The 17,269-nt window shown below is 33.5% G+C and overlaps 2 protein-coding genes across 2 annotated transcripts; one reads left to right on the top strand and one right to left on the bottom strand.

The window, feature by feature from the left end:
* Positions 1 to 320: 320 nt before the first annotated feature.
* On the bottom strand, positions 321 to 3,859 carry LOC132626567 (uncharacterized). Its single transcript, XM_060341482.1, has 4 exons — positions 3,731 to 3,859; positions 2,464 to 2,597; positions 1,458 to 1,662; positions 321 to 680 (listed from the first exon to the last, which is right to left on the bottom strand). Exons 1-4 carry the CDS (start codon positions 3,753 to 3,755, stop codon positions 649 to 651), a joined length of 396 nt encoding a protein of 131 aa, XP_060197465.1. The 5' UTR covers positions 3,756 to 3,859; the 3' UTR covers positions 321 to 648.
* Positions 3,860 to 11,813: 7,954 nt separating this feature from the next.
* On the top strand, positions 11,814 to 17,212 carry LOC132606716 (KH domain-containing protein At3g08620-like). The gene is made up of 7 exons (XM_060320331.1): positions 11,814 to 12,097; positions 12,222 to 12,310; positions 13,220 to 13,383; positions 15,298 to 15,417; positions 15,776 to 15,892; positions 16,041 to 16,184; positions 16,688 to 17,212. Exons 1-7 carry the CDS (start codon positions 12,009 to 12,011, stop codon positions 16,832 to 16,834), a joined length of 870 nt encoding a protein of 289 aa, XP_060176314.1. The 5' UTR covers positions 11,814 to 12,008; the 3' UTR covers positions 16,835 to 17,212.
* The last annotated feature ends 57 nt before the right edge of the window (positions 17,213 to 17,269 follow it).

Here is a 17,269-nt window from a genome sequence, read left to right as displayed (position 1 = left end):
TTTTAGTCGGATATTAATTATATGAAATACCGACCTCATGAGTTCGGTAATTTGCAATTCCCTGGAAAAATTTGCAGAAAACCGACCTCATGAGGTCGGTAATTTGCAATTTCTGAAAATATTTTGCAAAAAACCGACCTCATGAGGTCGGTATTTTATGTGTCTGGCCCCAAAACCAACCTCATGAGGTCGGTACCCTGCAAGAAAAATGGCAGCACCTAGTTGTTTTTCCAGCTGCTCCCCTGTCAAGATGAAAATAATTTTACTTTCAACTAAAACCAGCTCAAATATCTGTCAACAATACACCAAACTACTATAAATACATAAAACATTAAACTACTATTACAACACATATACTACAACCACCAATACATCAAATTCAATTTGAAACTACTTCAAAGTTGAATAAAAACATCAATCAAACATTCACAAGAGACTTAAGCTACTTCAACCTTTGCAAACATCAAAACAACATTAAACTACTTCAACATTTGTAAACATCCACAAAACATTAAACTAGTCTACATTAAGTTAGTCTATAACATTAGACTACTTCACCCCTCGCAAACATCAAGATGGTTGACACGAACATCCAAAGTCAAGTTCTGCTGCTCAGCTGCCTCAAGTTGCTGCTTTAGAACTGCAACCTCATTTTCTGACTTTTCCCAACCTACCAAACACTACAAGAAAAATAGCCTTTAGCGAGGGGAAATCCAGTCGCTAAAAATCAATAACGACCGGAAACAATACTTTGCCTGGACTATGCCAAAAAAGATGAGGCTAGTGTATAAGTTGCTTATCCTTGAAAATATATAAAAATCAATGCTTGAGACTACTTATCTTAGGCCTAGGTTGATGCAGGACTATAAGATATAATTTAGGTGAAAGCCAGAGGCTACATAAAACTGGGTTGAGCTTAGCATCCTTACATTTCTTGAAAAGATCCACCTAAAATTTGGAACTTTACCAAACATTGACTCGGGCTCAAGACTATTTAAAAATTTAACTACGTAGTTAGTTATACTAATGTATTGAACTAACTTTCTACCTAAATATTGCCCCAAGGCAGATAAAGTACTAAGTATTTTAAATTAGCTTATCCTCCAGTACCACATAATAGGTAGATTTAGACAAAGCAAGCAAGTGATAATTAAGGAATTCTTAAAAGTATATAATTATTTTTTACTATTATTCAAAGGTTCTAGCAATGTAATAGTTATACCCATAAGCTTAATCCAATGACTATCAATAACACATTAACTACTTCGTCATGCTACTCGACTAATTATTATAAACTAGATATATCACTCTAAATTTTTAGAAGGACTAAGCATATAGTAAGTAAAAATAATCACTAGATGCTCAGTCTTAATTAGCAAGAAATAAAACAATTAAAGCACTAGTTAGTTAGAATTTGAGAGGGAAGCAAGAAGTCGACGATTGGAATTAGGGATGACCTTCATATCTCTTCAAGGCAACGTCTTCAATCAAAATCCATAGATAGAAACATCTCGCAAAGGAAGAGAGATTGGTTAGTAGAAATATGCGCCTCCTTAGAGATGTGGCCATTTCATGTGAAGTCAAATATAACCAATTAAAGCACGTAGATTGACTAGTGGCTGACATGAGGCATTTTAACACATTTAATACTAAGGATAGCATCTGGACAATCAAGTCATAATTAAAGAAACATTAGTGATATAAGAATCAAATAAAGTAAATAAAAAAAAGTGTATCAGGAAATTTAGTAAGTATAGCACATACTCCCTAAAGAAGAGATTGAATTTCTTAAAAACAAAGTCTTGAAGTCAAGATTGGCTAGGTGATTTTTGTCAAACAGGACTTATATTGAATTAAGTACTTGATTGATTTTTAAACTCCCTCAAACTAATTAGATAAATTGTAACTACTCAATCTTCTCAATTTGAGCAGGTTTATAAATCAAGACTTATTAAAACAGATTGTTTATGTTGTGAGTAGGTCAAAGGAGAATGTTCTTTCATATAGCATTGAGGCTTAATTTTCTGTTACTAGCAATTCAGCACAAAAAAGGAAACATTTCCTTCAAAATCTAATTGATAAGCTTAAGTGACAACTATCATTTTGCAATTTCAGGGGGCACAAGTAAATCCTCAATTTTACGAGTACCTGTAAGACTAGAAATAACGAATAAAACATATAACCATTAACAACATTGGAATATTCTAAAAATAGTTTCAGGTGCTAGAAATAGATTCAACTGCATTTACCTATTTTTATGTTTACATGTATTATAGGTACGGATAACCATAGCTATTGGCATATACTTGAAACAAGCAAACATGTGCAAACACATTATTTCACGTTCAAGAAACCGATAATTATAATAACAGTACTTCAAAGTTAAAAAATAAAAATAAAAAAAATCAGTGGCATCAGTTCTGACAATGAAAAATGAGGGTCTGAATGGAACAATAACAATACCAAGGTGGTGAAAACAATTGAATAGAGGCTTAGATCTGTATACAGGCACAGGCGAAGAAGGTCTGGCCACGGGATGGCTGCAATCGGTTGCATGAATCGCCTGCCATCCAGGTTGTCGTGCCAAAAAGCAAATCCTGCAGTAAGAATCAATATGATAGCCTAACAAATAGCGTCACTGGGCAGCGACAACCTCAATTTTTTTATACCATAAGCAACAGGCAGCAACGAAGTAGTAACAGTGAGGAAGAATGTTCCGGGCACAACAACTACTATCAAGGACAGAACAATCGAATAGCCTCAAGAAAATTGGTCACTAATTTGCTAATGTCTAATGAATAGCACTGAAACTGCAACCATATCATAATGGAAATAAAATCACGGCACCATAGATAACACTAACAAAGAGGGAGTGAGATAGACGGTTGTCTCGTTAATAGCCTCAAAAAAATCTTAGGAATTCGATTACAACTAGTCAAACAAGCAGATTACTTAACAATTGCAGGATTCGATTAGTAGTACTCAAAACTAGATAATGATTTCTGATAAAGCTAATCGATGCCATCAAACAGAGATCATTGGAAGAATAAAAGAACACCTAATTCCAGGATCACTAGTACAACCAGCGGATTAGCTAAAACAGCGAATTTAGAGACATTATATTCATAATCAGTTTATGCCAAGTCCTATAAGCAACAAACATAAATTTATGGTACATGGTTTTTCACACCATTACTGATCTGAGGACACGCGCAACATATTTGTTTAATAATCTTCAATTCCAACGACAAATTGTACTAGTTCTGTTGATATGAGCCAATTTCCCAAGCAAGACATCTTTAATTAGTAATGAATTTATCACAAATATATCTGAATAAAATGTGTGTTTTTTCATAAATCCTTACAGCCATGGGAAACCAAATTTGTGAAAAAAAAATTCACAACTTCACCAACAACTTAAAAACGAACCCTAAACTTGTCATTACAGCCATGGGAAACCAAAATTGTGATAAAATTACAGCCAAAATTATAACAGTAATCCCTTTTCATTAATATTAATTTCGTTTAACTATAACCTAGAAACTATAATCAACGAAACCCACAAAGGGGAACAAAAAACCAACGCAGAATTAACATAAGAGAAACTATAATCAACCAAATACACTAACCCATAAAACCAAATGAGTGAGAAACCCACAAAAGAAGCAAAAAAGTAAATGTCTTGAAGAACTCTAAACTATCTAGATCCCAAACAATTAAAAACAAATACCTGGAATAGATGTTGGCGACGACATACTGGATGTCGGACCTGGCTGGGTGGCGACGGATCTGGCTAGCGGCGATGTGGGCGAGGGTAGGGCGGTGGAGAAAGGGAAAGAGAGACAGGGGTTTAGATTTTTAAGAGTGACAAAAGTAAAAATGAGGTAAAACAAGAAGGAGGGTTTAGATTTTTATTAATTTACCGACTTCATGACGTCGGTAAATTTAATAAATGAATTGATCAGATTTTTTTTATTAAATTACCGACCTACTGAGGTCGGTACATTACTTTTTCAAATTTTAATACAAAATTACCGACCTCATGAGGTCGGTTTATTTTAAAAAAAAAAAAAAATATTACGATTTTACCGACCTCATGAGGTCAGTTTTTTTCCGACCTCAATTGAGGTCGATTTTTTGAGGTCGGGAAATCTTGTTTTTTTAGTAGTGTAATGTTATTAAATGTAACCAAAATACTCGAATAGTATTTTACCTCTTGATTATTGTGCTTCTTCTAATATATTTTGTTTTTGCATCATCGTCTATGCATTGAAGATTCATCTATTTGTTATTATGAAAATTTGTACTTATTTTTAATATACTTGCAAAGTTCACGGTACTTGATGAAAATATTTTTTACGATTATTGCTTGCTCTCAACAACAGCAAGAGGAGAATGTATTCACAATGAAATCTATACAGAGAAGCGGAGATTCCAGCTGAATCAAGAACATCAGACCGCGACAAAGAGAGGGAGGGAGAAATGCTAGAGAAAATTTTCGATTTTCTATTTTCTTTTCTTTATTTTTGGACAGCTTTCGCTTTTGTGTTTTTTTTTGGGGGGTTGGGTTTTTTTTTCTAGAAAAAACAACGCTCCAGAAAGTTCATTCATCTAGCTCTTATGCAATTCCTGGCCCTTGTGTATGTTAAATTTATTGTGCAACTAGTTTTAGCGTACATGCGTTGCACGTGCATATCGCGTCAATTGGCTTCTTTTATGGGTTTCATTAATAGCGATAAACTACATTACAAAGAAAGAGGGAGGGACTAGAAGGAAAACATATCCAGAAGTTTTGTATCACGGGAGCTGGGAAGAACATCGTGGAGGTCATTTCACATCAACAGGTTCAAATCTAGCATATGCGATCTCAACAACAAGATGGGGGCTTATTATCTATACACAAAAGTGGAGATTCCAGTTGAATCAAGAACATCGGACAGCCGACAAAGAGAGAGAGAGAGAGATGCTCGAGCAAATTTAAGGATTCAAATGATTTTTTGTTGCATTTACTTCCCTTTTTATTTTCTTTATTTTTGGAAAGCTTTTGCTTTTGTTTTTTTTAGTTTTTTTTTAAATAACAACGCTCGAGAAAGTTCAATCATCTAGCTCTTATGCAATTCCTAGCCCTTATGGTATGTTATGTTAAATTTATTATGCAACTATTTTAGAGTACGTGTGTTGCACGTGCATATCATGACAATTTGTTTCTTTTATGGGCTACATTAATAACGATAAACTACATTACGAAAAAAGAGGGAGGAATCAGAAGGAAAATATACCTAGAAGTTTCGCATCACAGGAACTGCGAAGAACATCGTGTAGGTCATTTCACATCAACAAGTTCAAATCTAGCATATGTAACCTCAACAACATCAAGATAAGTGTATTCACAACGAGATCTATACAACGAAGCGGAGATTCCAATTGAATCAAGAACTACCGACAGAGAGAGAGAGAGAGACATGCTCGAGCAAATTTAGGGATTCAAATGATTTTTTGTTGCATTTACTTTCGTTTTTCTTTTTATTTTATTTTTGGACAGCTTTTGCTTTTGTATTTTTTTTTGGAATTTTTGAATAAAACAACGCTCGAGAAAGTTCATTCATCTAACTCTTATGCAATTCCTGGCCCTTATGGTATGCTAAATTTATTGTGCAACTAGTTTTGGCGTACGTGCGTTGCACGTGCATATCATGTCAATTGGTTTCTTTTGTGGGTTTCATTAATTAATAGCTATAAAATATATTACAAAGAAAGAGGGAGGAATCAGAAGGAAAACATACCCAGAAGTTTCGTATCACATGAGCTGCAAAGAACATCGTGGAGATCATGATTTCACATCAGCGAGTTTTAATTTAGCATATGCAACCTCAACAACAGCAAGATGAGAGCGTATTCACATCAAGATCTATACAGAGAAGTGGAGATTCCAGTTGAATCAAGAACATCGGACTGCCGACAAAGAGAGAGAGAGAGAGAGAGTCATGCTCAAGCAAATTTAGGGATTCAAATGATTTTTTGTAGCATTTACTTCCCTTTTTCTTTCCATTTTTCTTTTTTCTTATCTTTATTTTTGGATAACTTTTGCTTCTTTTTTTTTTTTTTTTTTTTTTTTTTTAAACTACGCTCGATAAAATTCATTGATCTAGCTCTTATGCAATTCCTGGCCCTTATGGAATGTTTAATTTATTATGCAACTAGTTTTAGCATACGTGCGCTACACGTGCATATCGCGTCGAATGGTGAGGAAGCGACTTTGGCAATACTCGGGATAAGGCAAGTAGCACCTGGACTCGAGAACTTTCGCATTTTTCGATTGACGTTACGTTGTTTCATAGGATCTAGGTCTGTCGGTATTATTTGACTTTTGTTTATTCTTTTATTATTTATTAATAAAAATATCCCTCCACTAAGGTTTACTTAACTTTAAAAAAAAAAAAAAAAAAGGCTCACGAAAGTTCATTCATCTAGCCCTTATATGCAATTTTTGACCCTTGTGGTATGTTAAATTCATTGTGCAATTAGTTTCAGCGTATGTTCGTTGCACATGCCTATCGCGTCAATTGGTGAAGAAGCAGCTTTGGCGATACTCTGGCAAAGACGAGTAGCTCCTGGACTTGAGAACTTTCCTATTATGCGATTGATGTTGTTTCATAGGATTCTGATCTGTCGGGACTATTTGGCTTTTGTTTATTTTTTGTTCTATTTTTATTATTTATTAATTAAGTATCCCTCCACTAAGTTTTACTTAGCGTTTTAAAAAAAAAAAAAGCTTAAGAAAGTTCATTCCTTATGCAATTCCCAACCCTTTGGTATGTTAAATTTATTGTGCAACTATTTTCAACATACGTGCGTTGCATATGCATATTCCGTCAATTAATAGCAAAAGTGTATTTGACATTAAAATGAATTCATCTAGACACCTCAACCTATCTCCACTTTGTCAGTTAAACACTCTAACTTACAAAATGATCATCTAGACACTAAAATTTTCAGTGCCACATCAGCATTTGTGTTTACGGGTTCAACTTTATACAAATTAAGGTGCTTACTTGTGCACATCCAAAGTTGAAGGACATACTTGCCAGCTAAGGCCAAATTTGAGGGTATGTTTATGTATTATGTCTAGCAAAAGCGATTTACATTATAGTTATATAAGCTAATTCCATTCCGAAAATATAAATTCTCACTCAAACAATTCAGCAAATGTACCGATGAATGGAAAATAGGGAAAAATATCAATAATGTAATAATATAATATTGGATCAGGCATAAGTTTCTCGTGAATTCCGACGAATATAAATTGATGTAATATATTACATTATTATTCTTGTCATGACTCTTTGGCGCACTTCTTTTGTAGTCATATTGAGACAAGAAAGAGACAAACTTTAGGCTAAAATCAGAAATATTGTTTAGGTGATGATATAAATAGTAACTCTATATATATATATATATATATATATATATATATATATATATATATATATATACTTATGTGGTGCAGTTACTGTCAAACGGAACTTGATACAACATGCTCTTTGAAAGTAACTTTTATAACTAGAAAAAAATGTTCACGTTCCATATTGGCGATCTGCAAAACAAATAAGACATGAAGATTAAGACAAACGGGATATGGGACATTTTTAGAAGTAACATTGGACGAGTACCTACACAAGAGTGTGGCTCAACGGTTAATAAAGTGGATAAAAATCACGAGAGATCTGAGTTTAGATTTCAACATAGACAAAAAAACGTGAAGTCATTTCTTAATATGCATCTAATAAACCTTCGTGACAAAGTTATCAGAGTGATAATTATGCTAGTAAGTATGTATCAAATAGTCTGTGTGAACAAATTAACTTGAACACTTCCACAATTAAAATCAAGAACATAGGACAATTAGAGTTGTCGAAGCTTGCTACTAAAAAAGACAAATTAGTGCAGACAATTTTTTTAGTTAAACAGCAAAACTCATCGGTAGTTCTATTTAACGACGGGTTAGCTATAAATTATCAAAAATATGACAATAGATTAACGACACAGTTTGTATCCAATTCCATTTTTTTTTAAGTGAAGATCATGTATGAAATTAAGAAGAGTGCTTTAACGACTACTCACTAATTAACAAGAGTACTCTATCACGTCACATTTTTTTTGTTATAGCAGATAGCTTACCTTATTTTCAAGATTATTAATTTCACTTTTTATGTGAAGGATTACTTATAGATATTTTGGGTGATTTGAATTCTTTTACATTGTTGTATATAAAGTTAAAACTCAATGAATAATTTATGAAAGTGGGAGGGTCTGAATGAGGAACTTTATTGCGATCCACACATTGTTGTCTCTGTCCAACGTGCATGGTCATATAATTTTCAAGTACACTGTTCACGCCTTCTTTGGAATCCTATGCTAGGGTACACAATATTCCATATTTCCCCCACCCTATGCTTGCTCTTCGATATCATTATAAATTGTTCTACCTTTATCTGCCATAATATACTACTATTAGAATGAAAATGATGAGGTTAAAAAACTTAGTTACACTTCATTGTTACAGTAAACTCAGTCCTTTAATTTAAAGAGATAAAAAAATGTGAGTATATAAAATAGAAGCTTATATGCAAAACACATATCTTACATTCATTAATTTGATATGCATAAATGTCGGTTGCAAGTAAAAAAAACAAAAACAAATTGAATCTCAATATTCATTGATTTGATATGTACAAACACCCAATGTGAATATGGGTCTTTCATGTATCTAATTTTTCAATAGACTAATTTTGTAGTAAGGTTTTGGTAAAAGCTTTGCACTGATGTCATAGATAATATATATTTCAATTTAAATGTTTTAGTTTGATCAAATTCGAAGTTTAAGAAGATAGAGGAGACTTTTGAATATTATGATTTTAAACGTAGGATGGATAATGTACTAAAATATTATTTGAATCTTGTGGTCCAATCATGTCGAATGTTGACATTATAGAATTATCAAATATTAAAAAAGACATTCTTTTTAATAAAATACAAAAGAAGTAAAACCTTAAAATGAAACGGAATGAGTAATGATAAATTTATTGACTATTATATTATGTACTAGTATTGAATAGAAAATGACACTGGCGCCCATTAAGAGGAGTCATGAGCTCGTTGTTCAGGAATTTCGTCAGTGTATTACAAAATTTATGGCAAAAGACAATTGACAGGTAAGTATTTTTCACTTTACTAGCTCTGCATTTTTAATGGAACAGCTAAATTTTTTGGAAGATGCTTTCTGCTGGGCTCTTGCACTTGTGTTTATAAATTATAGGCTGAAGTCATTGAGAGACCCTGAATATATTCATTTATTCTATTTAGACCTCTAACTGAGAAGTTGACCATTTGAATCCTTGAACACAAGCTAAACTGTGTCATTTGAACACATTCTAGATCAAGTGTGGTGCGTGAGCTTCACTTGCTGTGACATGGAAAAATAGACCAATAAAAATAAGTCATGTCAAAAAAAAAAAATAATAAGAAAAATCTATTTATATAATTTTAAAAAAAAAAATCTGAAAAACCCAACCCATCCTCTCCGATCTGAAAACCTAGACCACTTCGCCGCCGCCGTCGATGCCGCTGCCACTGCTCCACTTCAAAATCGATTTAAATAATTAAAAAAAAAACGGTGCCGCTTTTCGTCGGAGATTTGTTTAAATAGATTTTGAAGCGACGGCGGCAACGGCGAAGTGGGCTAGGTTTTCATATCGGAGAGGATGGGTTGGGTTTTTCAGTTTTTTTTTTAATTATTTAAATAGATTTTAAAATAGATTTTTTCTTAAAATTAATTTTTAATGATTAAAAATTTTAACAAAGGAAAAATTTGGTCTCTCGCGCTCTTTTAAAGCAGTGTATTGCACGCATGTACCAAGCTGGCACGATGTGTTCAAATGGCACAGTTTAGCTTGTTTTCGAGGGTTAAGATGGTCAACGTCTCAGTTGAGGGGTCTAAATGGACGAGTTCAGGGGTCTGTCGATGACTTCAGCTTAAATTATACTTTACTAACACTACATTACTCTAGTTTTTCTGCCCATTTTTCTTTGTTGTTTTATTTTATATAAATGGTATTTCACTAAACATAGAGCTTTAGATATTACAGTATATTACTATATTAAAATTTCTACTAAACTAATGTATATAAAGTCAATTTTAATAGGAAAAACGTAACTATTGAAATTGAAAAATAAAATAGCAAATTCCCCCTTTCACTTAAAGGCGGTTAGGGCACTGAGTTAATCTTTCCGATATATTATCAAAAAAAAAAAAAAAAAAGGGGCAAAAAAGCATTTGTGGAGAGTTAAGTTTTTTTGGTTTGTATTATTAACTTATACTACAATATAATTTTTTATATATATAATTAGTGATAATATATATTTTAGAGATTTGATTTCATTATTCATTACCAGCGTTAATTTAGCTATATATTTTTTTCTCACAGGATCAGTGATTCAGTATAAAAGAACACATGATAAACAAAATTTTTGTAGGGTCATTTTCTTATATTTAAATTGGACGATGTGTATAGGAGATCATTTTCTCATTTGATTTCTTCATGTTTCAAGTAACTAGTTCTATTTGTTATAAATAGTTTGTTACTTGTAGCTATCTTTTAGGTGACTATATAGTATAAAATTCCTTTACAATATTTATAGGAGTTGAACATTGATTACGCATTTAAAAGTGTGACCTAGTCATCAATGAAGTGAGTATAATTTTGAATACATTCAAATTACGACAAAAATAAAAATATGTTAGTAACCTAATGAGTAATAAAGTGGGTACAAATCTTGCATATGTACAAATTCCAGAAAAAATAAATTCGGTGATCTTTTTGATTTTTTATCTCGTGTTTACCCCTCTTAATCCGGATTCTTATGGCACAAGTCTATTAAAAGTGGAAGCATTTTTTATATTCATGATTCAAATCCTACACCTTTATTTATAAGATTCTAGGAATCCTATTCATCCTATTACAATAAAGGTAGGTGATTTAATTTACTTGGAGGGTAGAAGCGGTAATTTATGTAGTAGAGAGCCTATCTATTCTATAAACAAATTTTTGTTGGGTCATTTTCATATATTTAAATTGAAAAATGCACATAGGAGATCATTTTCTCATTTGATTTCTTCATTTGTCAAGCAACTAGTTCTATTTGTTATAAGTAGTTTGTTGCTTTGTAGTAATCTTTTAGGTGATTATATAGTATAAAAATTCTTTTACAATACCTATAGGATATGAACATCGATTTACGCATTTAAAAGTGTGATCTAGTGATCAATGAAGACAAAATTAAATGTGCGTAAGCGACCGACAAAACTAAACGTACGTAAGCGACCGACAAAACTAAAAGTATGTAAGTCACCCAATGAATAATAAAGTGGGTAAACATCTTCGATACATACAAATTCCGGCAACAACAGGAAAAAAAATAAGTGAACGTTTTAGTTTCTTATCTCATGTTAACCCCGCTTAATATGAATTCTTATCGCGCAAGCCTACTAAAAGAGAAAGCATTTTTTATCATTTTTTTATACTCACGAATCAAATCCCACATCTTTAATTATAATAATCTAGAAATCCTATCCATCCTATCACGCTTCTTGACAGCAGAGGTAAGTGATTTTTTTTCATAAGGTAGGTAATTTACGTATAGAGAGCCTTTTTACTACGTAGAGAAAAACAAGAACAAAATGTAAGTGTTGCTGCCAACGTGGGTTAGAACATGCCCCACAACTATTTAAGTCTCCAACTCCAACTCTACAAAAACACACTTCACTATTAATTTCTCCCCTGTTTTCCAGGGTTTCACTGATTCAAAACTTCTTCTTTCTTCTTTGTTTCTTTTTTAACCAAAAAAGCATTTTTTTTCTTTCTTTCTTGACCCCTTGTGATATCTTTCTTCCCCTTTTCTATCACTGCCCAAAACATTTATTTAGAGACCCTTTTCTTGAACTCAAGTTCATGTCTAATTTGTATAATCATAACTTGAATTTCTCACCTGCAAGAGCTGTTTCTCCTCATATTAATAGGACCAACCAAGATGTTGATAGGTAATGAACAAATATTTTTTCTTAAAGATTGTGGGGTTTGAAATTTAATGTTGAAAAATCTATGCAAGATTGAATCTTTAACCAATTTTATTATTTTGGGTGTTTTTCTTTTAATTTCTTGTAGTCAGTACTTGACAGAGTTGTTAGCAGAAAGGCAAAAGCTTGGACCTTTTACACAAGTTCTTCCAATATGTAGCCGACTCTTGAATCAAGGTTTGTTTATAGATTCTTGAATTTTTATTTACTGATTTAATATGTATGAGTTGGTTGTGCATTTCTTGATAAGCTTTTAGTATACTCTGTTTTGCCAATCTAGGAGTACTAATCTGTTAAGAAGTTCTTTGTTGTTAGTTTTAACAAATGGTTATGACTGGAAAAAGTTCATAACAAAGTTGTAGATTTTGATCAAATCTACTGGGAAAGAAGCGATTTGTAATGGTAAAGGATAAATGAAATGAGATTTTAATAAGTTTCAGAACACTCGATATGTAATGTGTATTGTTTAAATTTTATTTATTTAAACAGTATCATCAACAACAACAACAATATACCCAACGTAGTGTGGGGTCTGGGGAGGGTAGAATGTACGCAAACCTTACCCACCTTTGTGGGGGTTGAAAGGCCGTTTCCGGTAGACCCTCGGCTCGAAAGACAAGAAAAAGATTTGAAGCATGGTATCGAGAAAAAATATGACAAAAGAATAGCAAGATAAAAAGCAAATGAAGCAACCGATAGTACTACCCCTAGAAGCAAAGAATCCACACGATTACTAACTAATAGTACTACTTAAACGGAGAATTAAGCGGTATCATCACTGGAATAAATTAAGAAAAATCAAGTATTGATTGTTAGGTAACGTTGAGCTTATTATGTCGATTGAGAAGTGTGTATTCCACATAAACTTTGGTCCAACTGCATTTTGAAAGAGGTAGATTATAGATTGGGATGTAACCTAATAATTTTTCAAAGAAATGTTTGTTGCAGAAAGTATACTTTATTGCAAATTGTATGAGGTTAGTCTCTCCTTGTGTGAATATGGTTAAGTTGGTATTTATTCTGCTTAATGGCTTTATGATTCTCCAAATAGAAATTTACGAATTTTAGTATTGATCTCTTTGACAGAAATATTAAGACTTTCTGGAATGATTCCCAACCAAGTACTCAGTGACTATGACAGACTACAACGTGGAAGCCCTAGTCCCGTGGGTCCATATGACATGATGCAACATGTTGGAGGAAAAGGTTTAGGTGGCTGGAATGGGAATGGATGGAATGCCTTTCAAGAGGTCAGCTTATGTTATCTCGTCTTTAGGCAGAATTTTCAAATTTTATTTTCACTAATTCGGTAATGCTGCCTATTAGACGTCTTATGTGTACTGTGACTAGGGGCTAGTTCATGGTTTCTATGCTCATTGAAACACAAACACAGTTTATGGGAATTGTAGTAAGTTGACCTAGTGACTTATTTCATCATTATTGGAAACTTAAGGAGTGCAGAATAATGTTTAAACAAAGATCTTCAGAGCCATTACTGTGTTATCGTGACTTTTTCTTTAATATCATATTGACTAAGATTAGGCTGACTTTATCTTTTCCTTTTCAAGAGGACAGTGGACAGACCAATTGCAATAATGCTTGTTTAGAGAACAAATATTTCAGCATAGTCCAATAATTTTCTGGTTGCAAAACCATGCTCCTTGGTCCAGTTATAGATCTGATGCCTTTTTATACTCAGCTTAACCACATATTGAAATGAGAAATTGATTACAATTCCCGGCATGATTATTGCTTTGAAAGTACCTCCAAATGAAGAAAGTAGGACTTAACTTCAGTCTACATTATGTTGCAAGCCTCGACTTCGTAAGATATCAATGAATATTAAGTTACTTTGGAAAATTACTACTCACTGAAGAATATAGGACAAACAACAGTTTTAAAAGAGATGTAATTTGATAGTGCCAAATTTTTGGCATGTCCAATGCTGAAGCTCCATGGGACTTCTGAAAGAAAAAGGACAAAACTGAAAGCAATTTAAAGTGGAGGAAGCAACCACGAAGTGCAAACTGCTATCTTATGGCACTGCATAATTTTTCATTTAAAGAAACCTCACTTTACTATTTTTTAGACTAACGAGTTTCTTTTTGATGACTTGACCTCTTACGTAAAATATTTCCGCTATGAAATCAATAAAATGGGATTTTTACCTCTTGTTTAAGATGAGTTCAACTCTCCTATACTCAGATTTCCAGCCAGCCAAGAGATTACATTTTTAGTTAACAGAAAACAGCTTCATTTTCATGATAGGAGCAAAATCATAAAGTGAAGGAAGAAGATGGAACACATGAGAGAAACAACTTCCAGTTTCTCTTTATGCTTGAGTTAGAATTTTAAACACCTTGTTTCATTTCTTCTTAAACTATGCTAACACTTCATACCATCAAGAAGCCAGTCTGATTATGCCCTATGACCTGATTCAGATTTCTATAATTAGAAAATCAGGGGGGTTGGCAGCAATCTGAAAGTTATACAGCTAGCTGAAATCCATCTCCGGAGAAACTGACATTTGAAATGCCCTCTTTCTAAGTTGAACTAAAATAATTGTTTTATCTTTAAATCTTATTCTTCGCTGAAGCTGAGGACTACAAAAGTTCTTTTGTTTGTTTGAGAAGCTTAAGTCAATTTTCACCCCTATTATAGTTCACATGTATCATCGAACCTTGTAATAGCAGACTGGTAGTATATAGGTCGTTTAACAAGAGTGACTTGAATACATCAGCATGTGTTTCCTTAGTCACACTGGTGTCAACAGTCTACGGTTTTAAGTATGTTGTTCTAGTCAGTTTTCGATTCTAACAGCTTTATTTGACAATAGAAAAAAGCAACTTGCTACTTAGGTTTGGTAATTATACTACCATGGCATCATGTTTCATTTGGTATAACGCTGTATTCCGATCCTGTTTCCATTTGGCTTTACCGGATAACACTTAGTTATGTCCGGTTTTCATTAGTTTTCAAAACATGCAAAGGACTTTTTTAATGTGTTGAAAGGGCTTGGTCAGTCATTATGTCTATCTTTTTTGTTTTTTGGGGGGTTCATGAAGTTGCAATGTCATAGAAAATGAGTTAATGATTATCCTTCACTTTCTTGTACTCCTAATGTGTTGCTGGTTGTATTGATATCCCTGAAATCCGCTTTGCAGCAAAGATTAGGTGGACCACAGGGAAGGCACATCGACTGGCAAGCTTCACCAGGAAGTCCAAGTTCATTTGTTGTTAAGCGGGTGTTGCGTTTGGATATACCTGTTGACAGATATCCGAATGTAAGCTGACTTTGTAGACAGTTGATACTTGATGGTGTTTAATGTTGCCATCTATTTCTTCATGTATCTAGTTTGGATTTACCAGTTTGCATTATTTGGTGTAACATATAACGATTTCAGACATGTCACATTAATTCATTAAACTCCACGTAGTAATATTGAAAATATCAATTTCAACTCCCATAGATGGTATTTTTACCAATAATTATGTGATAACTCGACATAATTTGTAACTCACTTAAGATGGAGGGATGGAGTAGACTGTAGAGGGATGTGCTTGAAGAGATTTTGATATTCCATCAAATTAATTAAGCAGTAGAAGTCAGTTGCACTAAATAGTATATTTCTCATGGTACAGTTCAACTTTGTTGGGCGGCTTTTAGGACCTCGAGGTAATTCTCTGAAGCGGGTGGAAGCATCTACTGGGTGTCGTGTATTTATAAGAGGACAGGGTTCAATAAAAGACCCTGAAAAAGTAAGTTCCATTGACATTTTCTGCACACTGTCCTGCTTTTCGTCCTCCGCTGTACTCCATTTTATATCCGCTCTGCACGGGATGTTTTGCTTGTGCTTGTGTTCGGCTTATATTACTTATGCCTTTTGGTTGTCTTATATTATTGTAGGAAGAGAGTCTGAGAGGCCTTCCAGGTTATGAGCACCTCAATGAGCAATTGCATGTTCTACTTGAGGCAGAATTACCCCTCAATATAGTTGACGCACGGTTGAAACAAGCGAGCCAAATTATTGAAGAGCTGCTCAGACCTGTGGTAAGCACATTTTGACTCCGACATATACAGCTATAAGCAATTTCAGACAAAACACTCATTATCTTGTACTTGTGGGTTTTAATCATAAATTAAAATGGACAGTCTGAAAGAGTTGACATATGCAGACAACTGATAGATGCGTGATGAATATTTGCTCTTCATGAAAAATCTGAGATTATTTCTCAACTGTGCAACTATCAGGACCTATTTTGTCCCAAAAAAAAAAAAAAAGGACATCCTGAACCAAAAAAGCAAAACAAGGACATCTCTTATGATCTATTTGTAGAATCCCATAGGAGAAAGGTCTAATGTAACTACTCCCTCAACGTAAAACATAAAATCTTAGTCTGACTCGACATGGTGATTTACTAAGAGAGTTGAGAATATATAGTAGTTTAAAAAGGCAGGTAAGAAAACTTAAGTTGGAAGATAACCATTTTATGTTTTTGAGATTTTCTAGGAATTGTATTGCTAATTTCATGTTCATTTGCCTGGAATTGCAGGATGAGTCGCAGGACTTATATAAAATGCAACAGCTTAGAGAACTTGCGTTGCTGAATAACAATTTTAGAGAAGAGAGCCCCCAACCAAGGGGTAGTCTATCTCCTTTTAGTTCAAGCGGGATGAAGCGAGCGAAAACTGGTTGGTGATGAATGCTATGTTTCCTAGTTGCACAGCTGCTTCGCGTCTTCAGGCAGGGGGATGCTAATCTGCACCTAAATGCAGCGCTTTTTTGTGGCTTTAACGTGGTGAAAATAGTATGTAACGAAGAAAAAATAGCAGATTGAAGACAACCTCAAACTGATTTGTTGACTGTAGTTGTTTGTTGTTGAAGTAGAATGATTATTTGATTTATTTGTTCTAGACAGCTAGTTGACAAGGGTGATTTCCTTTCTTTTTTTCTCCTTTCCTTTTTGGGATTTGTATGATAACATCCTTTGTTAAATATAGATTGCTATATGTAAATCCTATGATATGGATTTAAGACCATGTTCTCTCTATAAATGCAGAAGCTACAGTCCACTCCATGATTTCTTTTGGTAAGGTAAAGTTTACAGTCCACTCCATGATTGCTCCCCCTTTTT

The sequence above is a fragment of the Lycium barbarum genome, chromosome 1, assembly GCF_019175385.1.
Source record: "Lycium barbarum isolate Lr01 chromosome 1, ASM1917538v2, whole genome shotgun sequence".
Lineage (NCBI taxonomy): Eukaryota > Viridiplantae > Streptophyta > Magnoliopsida > Solanales > Solanaceae > Lycium > Lycium barbarum.
The sequence above is the reverse complement of the archived record's forward strand: the minus strand, read 5'-3'. Positions and strand labels throughout refer to the sequence as shown.

Excerpts from the sequence above, each read along its gene's own strand:
- LOC132626567 (XM_060341482.1), bottom strand. The coding sequence starts at position 3,755 with ATGTCGTCGCCAACATCTATTCCAG. Across the intron at positions 2,598-3,730 it reads GTCGCCAACATCTATTCCAG|GATTTGCTTTTTGGCACGAC; the intron begins GTATTTGTTTTT and ends TTCTTACTGCAG. Across the intron at positions 1,663-2,463 it reads CAATTGTTTTCACCACCTTG|ATGCTATCCTTAGTATTAAA; the intron begins GTATTGTTATTG and ends TTGATTGTCCAG.
- LOC132606716 (XM_060320331.1), top strand. The coding sequence starts at position 12,009 with ATGTCTAATTTGTATAATCATAACTTGAATTTCTCACCTGCAAGAGCT. Across the intron at positions 12,098-12,221 it reads ACCAACCAAGATGTTGATAG|TCAGTACTTGACAGAGTTGT; the intron begins GTAATGAACAAA and ends AATTTCTTGTAG. Across the intron at positions 16,185-16,687 it reads AAGAGCTGCTCAGACCTGTG|GATGAGTCGCAGGACTTATA; the intron begins GTAAGCACATTT and ends CTGGAATTGCAG.